General features: G+C 35.8%; 1 protein-coding gene across 1 annotated transcript in view; it reads left to right on the top strand.

The window, feature by feature from the left end:
* LOC109092825 (R-spondin-2-like) overlaps window positions 1-21,016 on the top strand; it is a 53,400-nt gene that overhangs the window by 5,016 nt on the left and 27,368 nt on the right. Inside the window, exon 2 of the mRNA XM_042772944.1 lies at window positions 17,747-17,935. Within this exon, the coding sequence (XP_042628878.1) occupies window positions 17,747-17,935 (189 nt within the window). The remainder of the gene's footprint in view (window positions 1-17,746; window positions 17,936-21,016) is intronic.

The following is a 21,016-nucleotide window of genomic DNA, read 5'->3' as shown; positions in this document are numbered from 1 at the left end:
CTACTTGCCAGGAGTGATTATTTTATTCCAGCAGGTTAGACGGGGTTGGTGGTTGTGCCCACTGTGTCCCTCTCCTGTTGTACCGCAGCCTGCTGTCAGTCTGTGAAGTGATCGCTTTAGTGAATTTCTGAGAACTCCGTGTGCGTGAGAGAGAATATCGTTAGACAAAGAGTGTAAACTGAGGGTGGGATAGAGGCATATTTGAGGAGATCAGTTAGAGATGGTTTAATGAGAGCACCATCACCTGAGATGGATTAAATCTTTTCTGGTGTTCTGAGGGAACAAATATCTAAGACGTTCCGCTTTCTTTTTTTTACTCACTTTCAGCTATCCTGTATACTCTTAAAAAAAAAAAAAAATAAATAAATATATATATATATATATATTTTTTTTTTTGCCATTTATGGTTCCATGAAGAACTTTTAACATCCAGGGAAACTTTCCATTGCACTAAAGGTTCTTCATGGTGAAAGAAGGTTCTTCACACCAATAGAATGTTCTTTACACAAAGAAAACAAATTGAATTGTTTTTGGAATCGTTATTTTTAAGAGTTTATCTGCACAATGTGGTGCTTGTATATAAATACAAGTGGGGCTGCTTTTTTTGCCTGATTTAAATTTTATTTTTTTTCATTGACATCAATGAGTCTGATTGCATAGAAAAGTATATGCTTTTCCTTAACAAGCTGTACAATTTAAGGTCTCAGTTACACAAAGTTTTGAAAAACCCTAAGATGTACTACTAAAAGACTGTGTCTTCATTAGTTAACTCAGTTAACTAATTTAATTCATTTTAACAGGCCCAAAGTTTTGCACAAGACCAGGAATGCAAGCTTGTGCAAAAAGTTTTGAATTTAGCTGTGCTCAAGATCGGTTAACTCTGACCTGCGAATTTGCATCACCAGAAACCATGTGACCAACAGCAGATTGATATGTCACAGCATGACCTCATAGCTGAATTAAAAGAACATAAATTTAAAACTGCAGTGCTGCAGGAAAGTGTAGTAGATTGTATGTTTTTACATTTTAGATGTGTTATTATTTGTTGCAGAATTTAAGTTTTTAAAAAGGCACTGCAGAGTGTGACTTCATATCACGACCATTGCAACGTAAGAAGAAATTTTGCATGCTCAAAGTCTAGTGTGGCCGTGGCTTAAAATGTAAGTTATTTACGTAACTTTTCAGACTTACAAAGGAATTCTTGTGAATATTGCAATCGCGGTATTAAAATTTTTATTATATTGTATTCAGTTATCCTTGGCATTATGTTTTAAACTCTATTTATTAAATGACATGATAAAATTATACACACATCTTAAAGATATAAAAGATTTGTAAATATTTTAGTTTTTTTAAAAGCTGTAAACATTAATTTTGTTTCAAATTTCAAATTGTACGGTTTATCATAAGTCAAAACGTACATGTTTTTTTTTTTTTACATTTTTTGCATTTAAACGTTATATATTAATACTTACGTATAAACAGTTAGACTAGGCTGGGCCGTGTAGCTGAGAAATCAAAGGTTTCACAAAACTTAACAGTCCATGCATTCATCATGTCACGGCAGAAAAATTCCCATTGTGCGTTCATGTTAGTTTTTTTGTTTGTTTGTTTGTTTGTTTTTTGCATCATGCACAAGGGGATCCTTTCCACTGGCCTCAATCATGGTCATCAGAAGATCCAATATGTTGGCAAAATTAAATGCCAAACAGATTGGTTTCATCTCAGGCTACAATTTACCACACTCAGAAATGTGAAATAAAATAGACTTATTATATAAATCCTATTATAATATGGTCTATAATTCCCGATGATGATTGAAAACCACGGTGCCACAGACAAAAGGTCCAATGTGCCTTTTAAATTCCAGGGAGATATTTTTGACATGTTCACCTCTGTTATTTCCTCAACAGCCAGCCCCCTGAAGTAATTTTACTTTAATGCATTTATTATAAGGCTACTAAATTTGTTTCAATTTCCTCTGAAATATTTGTTGATCAGTTTACCTGTAAATGCGATTAACATATTTGGCCTTTCCATTGTCTCAATTTGTCACCATTGTGAACATGAGTGTTGCGCTTTTAAAGTGGCATGTCCATTTAAGTAGTAACATTTTGGAAAAGTACATCTTGAGCCCCTTGCATTTTGTTCCACTTCATTCCACGCTGTCTGTTTGGTTTTGAATGCAAAAATGAACAATTTACATTTGCACATCTGTATCGTGCATGTTATTCAAAAGCTTTGCTTTTTACATCAGGTACTGGTTTTACTTTACTAAAATATAATACATAAAGTAGTAGTTCTTTACTGGTTTTTATTTAGATTATGCTGCTTATCCATTGTTTTTTATATGTAAACATGGACGCGTTTGACTGTTGTGCTCGCATCATTTGCAGCATCTCATGCATGAAATGGCATTCTAAAAATGCGTCTCTCAAGTTAAAAGAAGTTCAACTGCAAACTTCTTGCATTTTTTTCCTATTCCACTGCCCGCATCGCATCTTTGTCAACACAAAAGTGCATTTTATTTGAATGGCACCTTATGATCCTTCACAGAGCGTGTCACACGTGAGCGGTTAATCACGTGAGCCGACATGCCATTGGATCATTGTCTCTTTACTGTTATCATTGGCATAATGTCAGTGTCTAATCCTGACGTTTGGTAATATTTCTATGCAAAATCGTGAATCCTCGATTTATAAAAAATAAAATTGTGGCAAAATATTAAATTCAAATTAATCGCCCAGCCCTAATTGCAACAAGAAAATTTATAAAATACTTATACTTGTACGATAGACTATGCTTAGCCTAATCCCTTGTCTTGTGTTTTATTATTATTATTATAACAAATCCCTGCCTTTTGTAGAGCGTTACGAATCACTTATCATTTAGAGGTTATCTTTCAGTTAGAATGCTGCCAACCCCCCCCCCCCCCTCCCCCATCCTGATCCAGCTATATGAGAAAGGACGGGAGAGCACAGACAGGGTAATGGGGTGTCAGTTGAGTGTGCTGGACATTTTGAAGAAGTTAATTGGTGGTTCAAAGTGCTTTGGAAGGGTTGGAGAAATCGAACTGCCTTGAGTAGGCTCTCTGTGTTCCCAGGCCTTGCCAGGTTCTATTCTTTACCGCATTTATGTTCATCCTTTGCGAGAATGTCGGTCCGTGTGTGCAGGCCTCCTAGACCGAATCGATCGGCGAGGCCTTGTTGTAACATGAGCTCTATAGGCTTCCTCAGACAGAAACACACATACATATGCAGGTGTGTGAGGTCTGTCTCCTGCTCTGATGGATATTTACATCCACGCCTACACAAATCGCTGAAACAACAACAAGGGGAGCAATGGGCTATCGTTTCCCCCTCCCTGTCCCCCTAACACCCGACAGATGGGCTTGATAGGACTTCTAATTACGCATCCACACCACATCAAACCAGCCATCCACACGCCTTGCTTTCAGTATGGTGCGGAAGTGAGCCATTCAGGGGCAATAAAGCTACACCGCTCGCTTGTAATTTGTCCGTGGATTGAGCTTGGGTCTCATCCCCTTTGCCCTGTCATTGTATCCGTCTTCATTGTGGGTCTGGGTCGAGAACGTCTGGACTTTCTAAGAACTTGGAAGGGAGGTAGAGACACCCTGCCTGCCTGCCTGCCTGCCTGTGGAACCCAGAAGCCCTGGTGTGGTTTTAATCAAGGCCAGGCATGGTAGTCATTACAGTGCCCTGGCGCTAAGCTCATTGTCTTTCTTTGTCTCTCTCCCTCCCTTCCTCCCTCCCTCCATCCCTTTCTTTTTTGTGAGGATTCAACATGCAACTCAGATGTGAAGAGGTCCTCAAGGGTCACTAGCTGTTGATGAGAAAGTGAATGTGAGTGGTTAGTGAGCAGTAGCCAACATGTATCTGTAATCAACGTATCTGTTCGGAGTCATGAGTCATACGCGATGCCAGCTTAATGCAACAGAACTAAACAAAAAGGACTTCAAAACATTCTGTTCTCTATTATATAATAAGCTGTGTGCTTTTTGCAATGGGAAATGGGAAATGAATGGGCAATTCTGTGTCAATCTTGAATTTGTTATGGCTAGGAGTATAAAATGCTCAATTAACTTCATTACTATCATGCCGTCACTAACATGGTTTATAAGTTCTCTCTCACAGACTGAGGTGTTTGTTCCCCCAAGAGAAAAATAACCTTTTACTAATATATATAAGGGACACAGTGATGTATATTACGAATATATTTAATAATCTTACACTACTGTTCAAAAGTTTGGGGTCTGTAAGTTTCGTTTTTTTTTTTTAAGGAAATTAAGATCTTTTAAATGTTCTGTGTGTCAGAGAATCACAGTTTCCACGAAAATATTAAGCAGCACAGCTGTGCTGAAATGTTTCTTGAGCAGCACGTCAGCATATTAGAATGATTTCTGAAGGATCACATGGCACTGAAGCCTGGAGTAATGACACTGAAAATTCAGCTCTGCCATCATAGAGATAAATTACATTTTAAAATATGTTTAATTAGAAAAAAAATCACATTAAACTGTAAAAAAAATATTTCACAATATTAATCTTTTTACTGTATTATTGATCAAATAAATGCAGCCTTGATAAGCATGAAACACTTTATTCAAAAACATTAAAAAAAATTAATAACCCCAAACAAATGGTAATGTTTATTTGAGAATATGTTTTATTGCTATATTTAGAATATAGTCTCTTTTTTTTATGTAAAATATCTTGATGTTAAATGCTAGCAGTTAAATCTGTAAGGGGTTTAATACTGATTTGAGTTATAATCATTGTATCAAGTGATACAGTTATGTAGTCATTCTAAAAAATATTTGATTGCAGAATGACCAATCAGAATCAGGTTTTCCAATGAGCTGTGTGATAACAGGAAGTTTCAGTCTAGTACTGCAGCAGTTATTGTAGTCTGTTTGTGCGTTGTCTTTGCTGATGCTGGTTTGTGTGCATGCATATTATGTAGTCTGGCATTGTGCCATATAAATAGGAAACAACTGAGGAGAAAAGCGTTGTTTTGTGCTTTGTAATCTGTTGCGCATAATTTGGGGAAATTCACAAGCTCGAGTTATGATTTTAATGTGCATGTGGCCTTAAAACGCATTCCTCAGACTCTTCAGTTTCAGAACACAGAGGACTTCAGTTGTGGTGAGTTTATGTATTGTGCGACTTCAGTATATTTCTATTTTTGTCTCTTTATTTCCATTTTTCTTTAACTACTGACTGAGTAGTAGATATTTAGAAGGGGTCAGGGCAGTGGCGGGGGAGAATGTTAAAGAAAGGTTTGGGAGGAGTGGAAAGAGAAAATATCCCTGTACATTTCACAAATTCCTCCGTTTTTCACCCTCTCAGTTATCCACTTGTATTACATCTTGGCTGACTTGTGTATTATTTTATCTGAACCAGAGCCAGACCTCAGAAGCACACCGTCTTCTCTTGTGTAAACAGCTGTCATGGAGAGGGACGGTACGTATCTGCAGGCAGGGGTCACATGTAGTTGTCATGTTCATGTGCTAATAATGGCTTTGGTACTTAGATACTACTACTTTGTCACTGTAATTAATTAACTTGCATAAAAGTCTGGTTACTTTATGGTTTTGCACACATTTTTGTTTCGGTTATAGTCTTTTGATGATTTATTTATTTTTATTTTTCAGTAAGTCATATTCATTAATTTAAGTAATTTTTCATTAGGATATTTGGACTGTTTAGGATATTTTTTACAAGCAAAGTACTTTATGCAAATTAATTACATATTCTAACTAGCATGTATAGTTCAAGTTCATTTGTGTATTTGCTTAATTTTCTGTAAAAATGTAGATTACCATTAAAAAGTTTAGGGTCAGTAAGATTTTTTTCTGTATTTTTGATAGAAGTCTCTTACAGTATCTGTTTACAAAGGCTGAAGTTATCTGAACAAAAATGCAGTAAAATCAGTAATATTTTTAAATATTATTAAAATTTAAAACAACTGTTTTCTATTTGAATATATTTTTAAAATATAATGTCTGCCTGTGATGGAAAAGCTGAATTTTCAGCAGCCATTACTCCAGTCTTCAGCATCACATGATTATTCAAAAATCATTTCAATATGCTGATTTTAATCAGTGTTGAAAATCATTATTATGCTGCTTAATATATTCATGGAAGCCATGATCCATATTTATTTTAGGATTTTTTATTTTTTTTATAAATAGAAAGTACAAATTAACAGAATGTATCTGAAACACGACATTTTGTAACAAAAGTTTTTTAGAAATGACAGCGACAGACTTTTGATAAATTTAATGTCTCCTTTCTGGCTAAAAGTATTGTTTTTTTATTATTATTTTTTTTTTATTAAATGTTAAATAATATACTCTGTATAGGATGTGTTCATTCATTAAAGCAGTTAAATAAAACAAGTTGTATAATTTATTTATTTTTTACAATGATGCATTATCATTTTGTCAGCAAACATTTTTAGCAGGAATTTCATTGTCGAGAGCAACACAATTCTCAAAGGCAAAAGAGGAAAGTTGCATGATGTGGCCAATGTGTTTATGGGAGTACGGGGCCACACAGGGGCCGTATCTGAGATGTATCTGGCTGCCAGACAGGTCTGTTTTGGTAAGAGCAAGAAGAGGTTGAAGTTGAGTGATTATCACAGAGCTCTTTAGTGTATGCTCTGCCCTGGGGAGCAGATGAGATGAGCGGCCATTACATAAAACCCTGCCCTGGTGTTCATTTGTATCTGGAAGTGTTCTGGCATGTCCTCGCTTGCCAGGTTTTCACAGGGATTTGACAAATTTGTAACAATACACAAAGATTTTATACATTGTGCCACCCATGTGTTCAGGAAACCGCAACCGTAGAACCTGTTTTTGTTATTTTAAAGCGTATGCTGATCGTATGCATGGTGTTTTTGAAGTCGATGGCATGGGTGTTGCGTGGTATCCTGTTGAATTTTTGGTTAATTAACTCAATGTAAGTTTTTAGAGGGTCTTCTGAAGCTATTTATGAGGTAGAAATCTCAGTCTTGGGGATCAGGCTTTGAAGTCCCCTCTCAGTGGTTGGGACCATATGAGGTTCCTCGGCATGTTTCTGCCTGCCACCCCCATGGTGCTCTCCACTTTTGACCCTATGGATCACTTCTGATCTGGCCTGGTAGGAAAGTGGAGAAGAGGTCTCGTAAAATGGTTAATAAGGTATTACCTTTCATGTTCCCCAGCATAGCACAGAGTCAGCCGTGAAAGCAAACAATTCTGTTTTAGAGGGAGGTCTGCTGGATAGTGTGTCTGTATATGTATGTGTGGGTGAGTTTTATGTGCATTCATAGTTCTAAGAGTTGTTTGTTAAGGCGAGCATCACAATTACAAATGCTCATACTAAAGATCTGAACAACTCCTTAGCTGTTAGTATTAACCATATCATGTAATTCATAAGGACATGAATGACTCCTCAAACTGTGTGGCTTAAGAAGAGGTGTGCTATTACTTTTCTAAGCGAATCAACTATATTTTTTTGCTGATCGATGATAAAATGAAAGAAAAAAACAAAACAAAACAAAAGACAGAACTGAGTCATATCTACCAAAATATAATTTAGACTGGTGGGTAGCAACTGCATAGCAACACACCAAAAACCACCAAAACCACCCTTGTGCAAAGGTTCTTAACCTTTAGACGCAAGGCCAACAATATTTGAAGGAATTTTAGAGCATGGCATTTTTAGAAAAACATTTATTCCATGCTGTATTAAGGGTTTTATTAATTTACATTACTTATTTTATTATATTATTTAAGTCTAGAAGAAGATTAAGCCTCCTTGTCCAGGTTTGGGGAACTGTGGGAATCCTGGTTCTTGTAGCTGTTTTGCCCCTTTGGAAGTTTTCTAAGGCCCCCTAGTGGCCCCTGGCCCCTTGGTTGAGAACCACTGCCTAAAGCCCAATTTATACTTCTGCATAGAACCTATGCTGTAGCTACATCGTAGGTTGTGCGTAGCATGTGTAGCCTACGCCGTAGGCAATGCCCATGATACCCTTTGATTTAAGAGAAGTGCCTCTTAAAGGGATAGTTCACCCAAAAATGACATTTTTGTCATGTTCTTCTTAACCTTGTATGCCTTTCCTGTACGCTTTCTTTTATCAAATGCTAAAGGAAATATTTTTAAAAATATAAAAATATGAAAGTCAGTCTAATATTGTTTGCACCCCAATATTCCTCAAAACATCTTCTTTTGTGTTCTACAGAAGAAAGTAAGTGGTACAGATTTGGACTGACATGAGGATGAGTAAATGATGAAATAATGTTCATTTTTAGGTGAATTGTCAGTCTTGCATAACTTTGTTTTGGATTGTAGGATTGGAGTGGTATTATTATTATGAACTGGTATGCGATTGGATCACTGGCAGGTGGAAAAGGAGGGTCTTGTTAGGTCCACTAATGCTCAATGGTGTGAAAAAATCCCAGGCATGCTGTTTCTCTGATCTTTGGCCATGATGCTCTTTCTCCATGCAGGGAACTCACTGCAAGCTTCTCAGCATGTGTGTAGAACAGCATGTGTGACTGAATTGCGGGATTCAGAACCCATTGTGCCACAGGTGTGAAAATTAGGTGTGAGTTTTATGTGTGATAAATTACCAACAGGTGCGCTAATTTTAGCTGTTCCACTTCCCACCCTCTCCACCACCACCCTCCTGTCTTCCCTTCTCTTCCACTTTCTTTACACTGCTGTTTTTTAAAGTATTTTTAAAGCATAAATTACACAGTTTAATACAAATTAAATGATTTTAAGAAATATGAATATAATCATTAATTAAATAATGCCAGTGGAAGTGGAAATAATAAATCAAATTCAGTTCATATTCAAGATATGTTTTGTTTAAAGAAGTCCTAATACACCATTTTAGTGTAAAGTTTAGTGTATTTACCTTTTTATACAAAAAATAATACCAAAATATTGATGGAGATTTTTTTTTTCTTTTTTTCAGTTTATATCTTTCTCACCTCTTCTCTACAGAACTGAGAACATAACAGAACATCTCACTCTGAGAAGAATTCATAGAGTGGAAATATTTGCTGACTTCCAAATAGTGTATTTTATAACCTACTTTTCAAAATGTTATCTATTTTTAATTTTTATTTAATTGTATTATTATTTTTTTAATTCAGTTACTTTAAACTCTTTTTCTCATGTATCATACCCTGCAAGGATAGAACCAGCAACCATTTTTTTATGAACCCCAAATTTTAAAGACTTTTAATCAAGTAAATACATTTACAAATGTTTCATCAATGAGGAAACATTACAGTTCAGTTCTAGAGACAGCGTTTCAATTATTGTCTACCTTAACTGTATTTCCTATTTATTACTAATTGAATGAGTGAGAAGTCAACAATTATCAGTCCGTGTTTGTGCTCTACAATCTCTCTGCGGACTAAAAAGCCATGCCAGAGTATTAGCATATACGTATGCAGGTTTGCCCTCAGGTCGTCTGAATCCCTTTTTGTCTTGCGCAAACTGAAAACAAACACTAACACAAGTACCAGGTGCCCGAGCTTACAAGGTATGTTTGGATATCAAGTCCACCGATTCAATCACGGTGATCCAATCAACAAATCTATCGGTGCTTGCCATGTCTCCCGGGCCTGTATCACAGGAACACTCTTACTAAGCTAATAATCCAGTGCAGTGAAACAAATGTGTTTGCTCAAACACATGGTGCAGAATCATTATAAGTAATGGGATTGCCCTAAATTGTAAACATATGCATACAGTACAATCTGTTAAAGTAAACTGGAGTTGGGTGGGGAGTGGGGGGACATGGATGCCTAAATCCTGACTATTTCCAGCTGCAAAGTAGTCGGAGGTGAAGTCCAGCATATTTTCTGCTAAATTGGAGGAGAAATGTGCCTGTAGAGCAAAATGCACCCTTGCCATATACCACCATTCTGGCTCTGATGTTTTAATCTTCAGCAAAGTGTGATTTCCATACCCATGACCATGACAAATAAAGTCAGATGCAACAAATGCGGGCGGATTGATGCAGTTTTCCATGTACTGTCTTCAACCATGTGGAACAATGTGGGGACTGGCACACTTTTAGTTGATGATCTGAAAGTTTTACTGCATACTCCCAGTTTCTTTTCCATTGTAAGAGACAAGCGTTTCTGATTCTAAATGGATGGGTTACCCAAAAATACTTATCCTCATGTTATTCCAAAGCCGTATGACATTCTTCCTTCTACAAGCGGAGATTACTATTGAATAGTGAATAGTGACTGAGGCTGTCATGCAGCCTAACATCTCTTTTTGTGTTCAACTGAAGAAACAAAGTTATAAAGGTTTGGAATGACACAAGGGTGAGTAAATAATGACAGAATTTTAAAATGAGCCAGGCGATGAAGACTGTTACTGATTTTTCTCTTCAATTTCTCAGTAACGTTAAGCTTATTACTCATTAACAACTTTGAATATTTAGACCTTTGGGTAACACTTTAGATTAGGAAATACTATTCACTAACTAGTTGCTTATTATCATGCATATTACTAGTATGGCTGTTTATTAGTACTTATAAACCACATATTAATGCCTTATTCAGCATGACCATATTCTAGATGCAATGCTGTGGTGGATTTTGTAGGGTGATTTAAAGCAGCGTTGTTATTGTTAACTAAAACTATTAAAATATTTTTTGTTAATTGCAATAAAACTGAAATAAATGAAATATAAATATTATATATATATATATATATATATATATATATATATATATATATATATATATATATATATATATATATATATATATATATATATATATATATATATAAATAATAAGAAAAAATGTAGAAATGTAGTCTTGGCAACTACCTGAACAAAATAAGTTTATGTTGAAGTACTAAAATGACAAACTGAAATAAAAATAAATTAGAACTGAATATAATAAAAAATGGCAAAAACACATAAAATTATTTATGTAAAAACAGATTTATTATTTTAAATAAAAACAGAAATATAGAAATAAAGCTTATTTAAAATATCAAGAATTAATATAATGATATATAAATAATACTAAAATAACACTGGTTGAAGTGTAGAACACACACACACACACACACACACACACACACACACACACACACACACATATATATATATATATATATATATATATATATATATACAGTACAGGTCAAAAGTTTGGAAACATTACTATTTTTAATGTTTTTGAAAGAAGTTTCTTCTGCTCATCAAGCCTGCATTTATTTGATCAAAAATACAGAAAAAAATTTAATATTGTGATATATTATTACAATTTAAAATAATTGTTTTTAAATTTATTATACTTTAATGCAGGCTTGATGAGCAGAAGAGACTTCTTTCAAAAACATTAAAAATAGTAATGTTTCCAAACTTTTGACCTGTACTATATATATATATATATATACTTTCAAAAACATTAAAAATAGTAATGTTTCCAAACTTTTGACCTATATATTCCCAGTTTGTTAAAACAACTATAAGCAAGTGATTCATTCCTCTTGTTTGTTTGAGTGGTCTGACAACTTATGGCTCAGTGATTAGTTTTACAATTTCAGTTAGTGCCTTAAACTTTAAATTACGGTTCTAACTTAAAGCTAATACTTCAACATCTTTACAGTACATTGTAACAGTGTCATGTAAATCATCTGTAAAACTGTTTTATGTCCAACTTTAGGAAGAATCAGACCGCAAATGATCCCGCTTTAGCTTATTTAATAGTAGTAGCATTATGGCTTATGTAGAGAGATACAGAGAATGATCTGTTTTTCAAACAATTCTCACTAATTCAACGAACAGTAAATTAGCCTCAGTGTTGTAGATACTATACTTCTTCATAGGTTCCTCTTCCTCTTCTAGAGTTACTTGTATTTGAACTTTTTACAGCTTTGAATCTTGACATATCATTATCATATGACCCATGATATCTTTGAGATTGTAGGGACAGGGATGATGTCATCGTATGATTTCATTGGTATTTGTGAGTGTGAGAAAGAGAGATCACTGGAGGTTGTTGGCAGTGTTGTGAGTGTTTGTTTGAGGTGGGGGTTTGCCATTGCCATTTTTTTTCTGTTGGATTTCAGTCACTCTGTAATTACTGTTGATGAGAATTCAAAACAAAGCCAGCCAAAGCTGAATAAAGGCAACACACTCCAACAATGCCCTCATATGTTGTGTTATGAGTTTATGATTCGCATGAATGAAGGACCAAGAATTTTGCATTTACCTGAATGAACCACAGTCTCCCTACAGAAACTGGGCACAGTGAAACTAGTGGAGAATATTGTTGGATAGATCTTTCACTTCTTTTTAAGTTATATTTCATTGCTCTAATGTCTGTAGATGAATATTTATGAGCTTACTTGTCATTTGATGTTCCTGAGAGAAGATGTCAACAGGGATGTGCCTATTACAGATGAAAGTAGGAAAGTATGGATTGGATTGTTTAATGAATGATGAAAGACTGCACTTACATATTTTGATTTTGTGAAACATTTGTCCCATGCTCTTAGTGTAAACTTGTTCACTTTGTTATGGGGAAAACCTATTTTATTATTGAATATGTGTGTGAAGCTGCATAATTACATTGATTATGAAATGTAATTATCCATTATAATTTACAGTGTGTTACAGAAGCCATCTCATATTACCCATATGCACTTACAGCAGAGGCTGACAAATGCTCAATTTAAATAAGGAAGGTTCTTGCTGCAGAATTTGCATTTCAGCATTATTATTAATAATAATAAGTACATGCATCTATTTCAGCAAAGTTAAATGTTGTCCTTTTTTCTTCCCCAGTTGATATTTTGATTCTTATTTTAAGTATATTTTTGAAAAATTGCTTTAATATGCCTTGACTTGCACTGTAAAATAATAATAATAAAAAAAAGTTCTGTAGTTTTTACAATATAATTTTGGCAGCTGTGGTTGGAAAAAAAAAATTGCACAAACCTGTAAAAACATTTACAGAACAAACTAAATTTTATAGTATAAAACTGTAATTTACAAACAATTATATTTGATTGTAAACGTGTAAGTTCAACAATGCACACTGCTACTAAAATCTGTTTTGTATCTTTAACATAAATTGACAACCACCATAATAATGCAAGTGGTAAAAGAGACAGCAATATGATGAATCAGTTTATCACAAGTAGCTTTTCCACAAGCTGAAGTATATACAGAAGGTGCACAGAGTTATTCATGCAAACACTAAACACCATTATGGTAACACACAGGACACTTAAATAATAAAATAAACATTCATTAAACAACAGAAGATGTAACATAAATCAACAACTAATAACAAACATGAGTGTCACGCAGGCAATTCTGGGAATATCAGTTTACAGTTTTTTTTTTGTTTTTTTTTTACTGTAAATTATACATGATTTGATCTTTTTTTACTTCTAAAAATTGTATTGTAAGCATTTTACTGTAAAATTACATGAAATGTCTGGTTAGATCTTTTACAGTTTTTCCCTGTATATAGTACAGGAACTTACTGTTAACCTATTAACTTTTTCCGTAGCGCAAATATTCAATATTTTACAGTTGAAATTACACTCATTTTTTACAGTGTATAATGACTATTTGTTCATTTACACATTTTAATTAATAATTTAGTAAATACATTTGTATATTTATGCATTTAGCAGACACTTTTGTCCAAAGCAACTTACAGTGCATTCAGGCTAACATTTTTTACCTAACATGTGTTCCTTGGGAATCGAACCCACAACCTACAACGCAATGCTCTACCACTGAGCCACAGGAACACAAGTAATCAAGTTCAGTAAGTTGTCTGCCATTGATGTGCACATCTAATATGCATATCAACAGTCTAGGAATAGTTAACCTAAAATTCAGTGATTTTCCCTCATTGTTTGAAACTTGTGACTTTCGTTCCTCTGTGGAACACAAATGGAGATATTTTGAAAAATGTCTTTGCATTATTTTGTCCGTACATTAAAAGACAGTGAGGTCCAATGTTGCGAAAGAACGCAAATAGGATTTAATTTTTAAGTGAAGCATTCCTTTAAAATCTGTTAGTGTTAGATATTATACTTTGTTTTTATTGGATCAGTAATAATTGTACACAAATTGAAATTTGGATAAGAAATTGAGACTGTGAGTATAAAGCCTGATGTATTATTTTGTTCTCAGTTCAGGGGTGGATTTGTGACGTTAAAACAAGAAATGCGTTCATCTGCTCTCTCTTTTTTTTTTAAGTCAACAAGAAATAATTCTTCTTTAGTTCCATAATACACGCTTGCCAGAATAAGTTACACTTCAGCAGGATAACATGACAGACTTATGGTAAAGTTTAAAGCTCATGCTGGTATGATTCTTGGAACAAAAAACACTCTTAGCAGCCAAATTAGGCTTATCCACTGTAATTTACGTAGAACTCTTAATTCTGCCAGACCGACACACTTAGATAATTAGCATTCTAGAGTGACTTAAAAACATAGACGGAGATGTTGTTTGCATGTATGAAAGCCACTTGGATCATTCGGCTTTTCTTGGACTGTTTTTTTTTTTTTTTTTTTTTTTTTCATTTGAAACAACGAGGGCAAATTGCTGCACAAATAAGATGAATAAATGCCTATACATAAACTATAAATTGAGTTGAATGCAGAATATGAATAGGGTCCCACTGAGGCACTTTTTCTTGTTTGTTTCCCCTCTTGGATCTCAGTGTCTCTTTAAAACCCAATTTGACAGTGATATTGGAAAGCCATCATATTTTCTGGTTTAGAGCTTGAATGTGATCCCGTCTATGAATTGATGAAAATACGATGTGGAATGAAAGACTCCAGTCATAGCTTCAGGTATAAATCAGCTGGCGGTGAAAAGATTTCCGTAAAATGTGGAAGCACTGGGCCCTCAAGGGTGGCTCTTGGACATCCTTGCCCTAGACGCACCAGATCCCCGCCTCCTTTTCGACATGCCTGTGGTCAGAGCTGGGAAAGCCGTCCTCAGACATGCTGCTGATCCAAAAATCTTGAATGAGACAAAAAACATCTTACGTCTCTTACTCTTTCCATTTATAATTACTAGGCCAGTGATAGCACAACCCCATCAAGATCTGAATGTCATGCCATACAACTGATAACAACCTAAGGTGATGAGGTAAATGGCACGACCATGCTAAGCGATCAATGCGCTGATATGCAGTCATTCAAGGTCAATAGTGTTGTTCAAGCTCATGTTGACAGCAGTAGTTAAAGAAACCATTTATCTGCCGCAAGGCTTTGCTGAAACGGCTCTGCCTCTGACAGTGGGATGAAAGAAATAACACCGCTATGATTAAGGAACAGGGGAAACAGTTTGTGATATTGCCATACCACCTTCAATTAGGGAAATTCAATAAGGGAAACGCTCTGATAGTTCTCAGCTTTTTAAAGTTCCAACCTCATGCCAGTCCTGGTTTCCCCCCGTTCTCTGCACTACGATCGCAATTAGGTCTGAAGTGTGGGCTGAGTCAAGGAGATTCTTACCAATTTACGGTGAATGTCAGGTTTCTGTAAACATGTTCAAACTGTATAACATATGCCTTTATGTGTGGTTTGGGAACAAATGTGTCCAGGTCATTTCCTCATTATAAAAACAGTGATGTCATGTGGCATGAAACAAGCTACACAATAAAGTTGTCTATATTTTGTTACCATAAAAACAGCATGATACATACAAAAGATATTGTAAATATTTTTCTCTTGATGTAGACATCTTAATCAGCTCTTGGGCTTTTTGTTGTGGACTAGCTGATTGGCAACGCTGCTATTTACAATGTAAATTTGACTGTGTGTATAGCATATAGTTTTGATTGTGTGGCATATAGATAACAATAAACGTTGTCTGATGATTAAGAATGCAGTTTTATAATTTTACATCACTGATATTTTAAAGAACTACCTCCACAACAACAGATAGAAAAATAGTAATTGGATTATATTGTATTAAGTCTAGCATTAGCATTAAAGAGGTTGTCTTATTTCACCCGCTATTATATCATTAATACAGTTTTCAGCACTATGAAGGACCTTGTTCAGCTGAACACTGGCATAAACATGACAACATTTGCCATGAATATAGTGAGCTGCCAGTGCTTACTGATTCTAAGGTGCATTCTGGGAATTTCTAGCTAGCAAACTTTCTAGTACAATGAGGCATCGACGAAAACTTGCTCATCTAAGGAGCAGATTGACACAGCCTAATGATGAAGGTTTGAGAATAGTAAGAATTATTTCAAATAGCAAACCTTCACTCCTACTGTATGGTTTGTCCATCTCTCTCAATGCTTTGTATGTATAATTTTATGGAAAATGTTTATGAATGTCGCCTATTATTTAACACGAAAAAACAAAGTTTGTGTAAGCCATGCAGAAGCTATTTCAATGTTGTCTCAATTATTTATTCAGACTGAAGAAAAGATGAGGGGAAAAAGGGAATGGGGAAAAAGGTCAGCGAAGTGCATGATATTTTATAAAGGATTGTGGTGGGTCACCAGTTCGGACTGTTACTCTATCTCGGTTTGTGATATTTAAAACTTGGCTTCAATCAATAATAATGTCTCTGGTTTGCAGCTATTGTGTGCGCCCAAGGACATTTTCCTGTAAAGGGGACGCTAAGGAACTTACATTAAGAGACCTTTATTGTGAAACGGTATGGTCGTTACTGGCTTCTTTGTCTTCTACCAGCAACATGATCCTGCACAGAGTCGATGTGGTTTTGGGCTTTCAGCGGCTGTCTGAACTCTACATACAGGAGTTGAGCTTTGAATCAAATCACTGTGCTGCTCACATTAAAAATGGTTTCCTCTGCAAAAACATCAGGCCTCGCTAGTGTCACAGTAATGACAGTTTCTTTAGTCAGTGAAAGTTTTATGTGTCAATGAAAATGTCTGTGACAGTCCTCTAGCGCCACACGTTTAACCGTTCAACAGAGCACTTTGCAGTTAGCTTGCTCTGTGGTGTAGTGGTTTACAACTTAACGTTGCTGGTTCGGTTGCAAGACACAAGTCGTGAGCTATCACCATGTTCCCTTGAGCGAGGCACTTAACCTCAGTAAGTGTAAGTGTACAGTAAGTTGTTTTGAGTAAAAATGTGTGCTTTTGCTTTGCTACTTAAGTACATTCTGCATATCCCTACTAGGTCAAGATTTGGGTTGCTGATAGTCCTGTATTTAAGTAAACAATCTTGCATTTTATATTAAATCCATATGGAATGCAATTTTCATGTATTTTAGCATCTCCCACCAAAACACTAAGGAAAGCTGCAGTATTTATTGCATTTGAATTGGTTTACTATTCAATACACATTTGCATACAAGTGTCAGTGTTAAACTATTGCATATTAGAATGGAAAATAGATTACATTCAAGGGGAAATAAAGACAGTCTGACAATTTCTTGTGTATTTTAATGTTATAATTTGGCTAGGTTGAAGCTAAGTTATTAAAATGCATATGTTTTACAACAGACGCGAAACTTGCTTCTGAAATGTATTTTAGCATTTAATTTCTTTTATATACACATAAACAGCTGACGGCTGTATTTTATATTCACCATTTTTGTACTGAAATCGCAAGTGGCATGTGCTCATAAAATGGAAAGTGTTGGCAAAAGGAGATGTTACTTTAGCATTTTTTGGCATTATTAGCTGGTAAACCTATCTGTTTTTTGTCTTGCTTTATTGCAGCTAGCTATGGAGCTTATCCCATCTGTAAAGGCTGCTCGGTGTGTTCCAAGGACAACGGGTGTATGAACTGCCAACCCAAGCTCTTCCTGTTCCTGAGGAGGGAGAGGATGAGGCAGTATGGCGAGTGTCTCCATGCCTGTCCGTCAGGCTACTATGGCATGCGTGGGACAGAGATCAACATGTGCTCCAGTAAGATCCTACTGCACACTTACTACACTTCCGCACTTACATACACATAGACACACACTGCCTATTTGTAGCACTGGTGTGTGAATGCTAATGCACAGACATGCTGGTTTAACATGGATTTGAGAGAGAGCTTAGCTCTGTAAAAATATATTTATGTGGTCACGTACTGTGAATACTTAAAGTGAAGCAATACTGCCTTGTATTTGATGTTCAAAATCCTTGTAAACTTGTTATGAGTGAACTGACAAATCTGTTTATTGACTTTTTTCCCCAGCATTTTCCATGTGCCATTATTGGTTTAAAGGCTTTCTGACATGCTTAGATCATGTAGGTCCCTTAAAACTGTTTTCTTAGCAAACTTATATTGCATTGTGAATGCAACAATTAGGGATGTGCAAAACTTCATATTTCCAAAATCAACTTGCTGTTCAGGCAACTGAAAAAACAGACTTTAGTTTTAAATTGTCAAATTGTTCTATACTCTGAATGCAACCTAAACCTCTTCTAAACATATTGATGGATCAGTCTTAGGGAAATCCTTGCCCACAAAGAGAACATGGTGCCATATAACAATTAAAAACTAAATTACAATGTGGAATAGAACAGCATCCAGAAGTTCTGCTTGTATCATTGTATCTAATTGTAACATTGTGCACTGACTGAACATTGTGTTGATGTGTAGTCTACAGCATATGTGATTTCTCTAAATACGCATAGGAGGATGTTTATACGATTTCATTAACTGACTAGTTGGCTGTTGGACGTCCCCAATGCTTAGAAACAATAGCAAAATAGGAAAACAAAATTCTTATATTTGTCTGCTGATAGCAATATAATAGTCCTATTGGAACCGTGTATCCCTCTCCTTCCATGCCCTGTATTTTATTACCTTATTTTAACATTTGTGCCAGGCCTGAGACACTCTGGACCTTTGAGGTTAAGTGAAAAGCCTGAGGTGTTGGCTTTGTGTTTCATGTGAAAACAAAACTCTAACTCGTTGGATTGTTAAGCCAAACTCCTGACAGACAGACTTAGAACCTCAGAGGAGTGTGTCAGGACCTACAATACTAATAAACCCAGATGCTTTACAGAAACCCTTGTATGTAATGAGGCCTTTTTTCACTCAACAAATTTGATACAGATTTATCTTCCAATTTTATCAAAAGACCAGGAGGGGAAATGTTTAAACGCCTCATTTACCATAAAATGGGTGTACCAATTGAGGCTATATAACATTATAGAGTTTTCCCATTCTCGACCGCTAATCAAAATCATCAACCTACATTTTGTTGAAGTAGTCAAGCTCTTAAGCTGTGGAAAAAGACATGCTGTTTTCTGAGACTGTGTCCTCCAACCATTCGTTGTCCTGGGTGAATTTTGATTTTAAATGATACTGATATGTGGCCAGTTAATCTGGATTCCTTTCATGGAGAACTTCTCTCAGAACAAAACCTCACATTGTCACGTAGCATCAAATCTCTGCGCAAAGCCTACTTTGATGTGATCGCTGTTTCAGTTGTGACTTTGTAATCCCGCTTCGCATTTGACCCTCCTCCTTCAGTTATGCTTTTTCTGTCGTCTTCGCTAAGCTCCTCGTGTCTGTCAGTCATAATGGGATGTTCTATCAGGGTTAGTGCAAGAACTAATCATTGGGTCACTGGGAACAATTTCAAACACACATCAGCCATTCAAAGTCACTCCATTTTCACTCTTGTCCATGTTTTCAGCACGACTTGGTTCTTCCAAGAGCCTGGAATGGTGGATTCAATTGGAGTTGATCATGTTTTTAAAAAAACAGGCTCTGAAATCACTTAAGCAGCAGCTGCTTATCATTAGACCCTAAGTGTGTGTGTGTGTGTGTTTGTGTGAGATCCTATCTCGTTTAAGAATGCTTTGCAGAGTTGCCGGGCCTGAGCGAAAACAAAAGCAAAGAGGAGACAGGTTTGCACTACATCTGTGCAGACTCTTCTGCTGGAGCCATGGGGTGGAGTCGAGCCGTTTTGAAATCCGCTCAACAGATTGAATGCACAGACCTACCTCTAGTGAGCATCATATGCGTGACTCAAGCATCTCGAATGAGTAGAAGGAAGGCTCTTCTGTGAGAAGATGAGCCCAGTGTTTGGAACCTACTTTGAAACCAAGCTTACTTTGTTTCCAAGCTACAAGCTACTTGTAGTTTAAATATATAATTATAACATTGTATAATTGACCCTTTGCCGGGAATTTGATTGACAGACGATCTGACCAATCATAATCATTTTGTCTGACAAACAAACCAGACAGGAGTAGATTAATGTTTGTGGATTTGAACTTGAAAAATAGTGTGTACTGACATCTTTCTGTGGTTGAAACAAGATGTTCATTCATGTTTATTTAGTGTTGTAACTAGTAAAGAGGTTAATCGGTGCACGTGACGTTTGAACTGAGGCGCCACAGCGATCTGTTACGACACATTAAAGAGCCACAAAAAGGTATTTATTGTTTGAAGTTCTTAAAAAATGACAAAATTAAAAAACTGGGACTATAGCTGAGATTACCAAAAGTAACCTGCTCTGTCTTGAATGTCGGCGCATTGTCAGTGTCCTCTTTGCTCTGCGATGTATTTTTCACTGCGCAAGAACATGATGTGTGGCGTGAGAGCACCATGGCTCGATGGACATAGCAACAGTAACTAAAGTCTTTGCAAAGGGTCAATTGACCTGAAGGTATAGTTCACCCAAAATTAAAAAATTGCTGTCATCATTTACTCACTTTTATGTCAATAGCTATGTTTCCATCCAAAGTTGAGAATTTAACTTATGTGCAAAATTTGAATATTGCATAAAACATTTGCGAATTAAGCACCATCAAAAAGGACAAAATCTTCATCTCCTGATACAATGGTACTATATAACACTAAGAAAAGTAGGAGAAGCCTCTGAATATAATAATTTTCATATATAATAAATTACTTGAACGAGAACGAGCAGACAAAACAATAAATGTGGTCATTGCTTTTGGAGACGGATGCTGCTGTTTGGGAACACAGTCGTGTAAGACAGTTCTGGGAGGCCATTATACAGAAATACTTTGATGACAGGC

Source organism: Cyprinus carpio, chromosome A16 (assembly GCF_018340385.1).
Source record: "Cyprinus carpio isolate SPL01 chromosome A16, ASM1834038v1, whole genome shotgun sequence".
NCBI classification, from domain to species: Eukaryota; Metazoa; Chordata; class Actinopteri; order Cypriniformes; family Cyprinidae; genus Cyprinus; species Cyprinus carpio.
The sequence above is the reverse complement of the archived record's forward strand: the minus strand, read 5'-3'. Positions and strand labels throughout refer to the sequence as shown.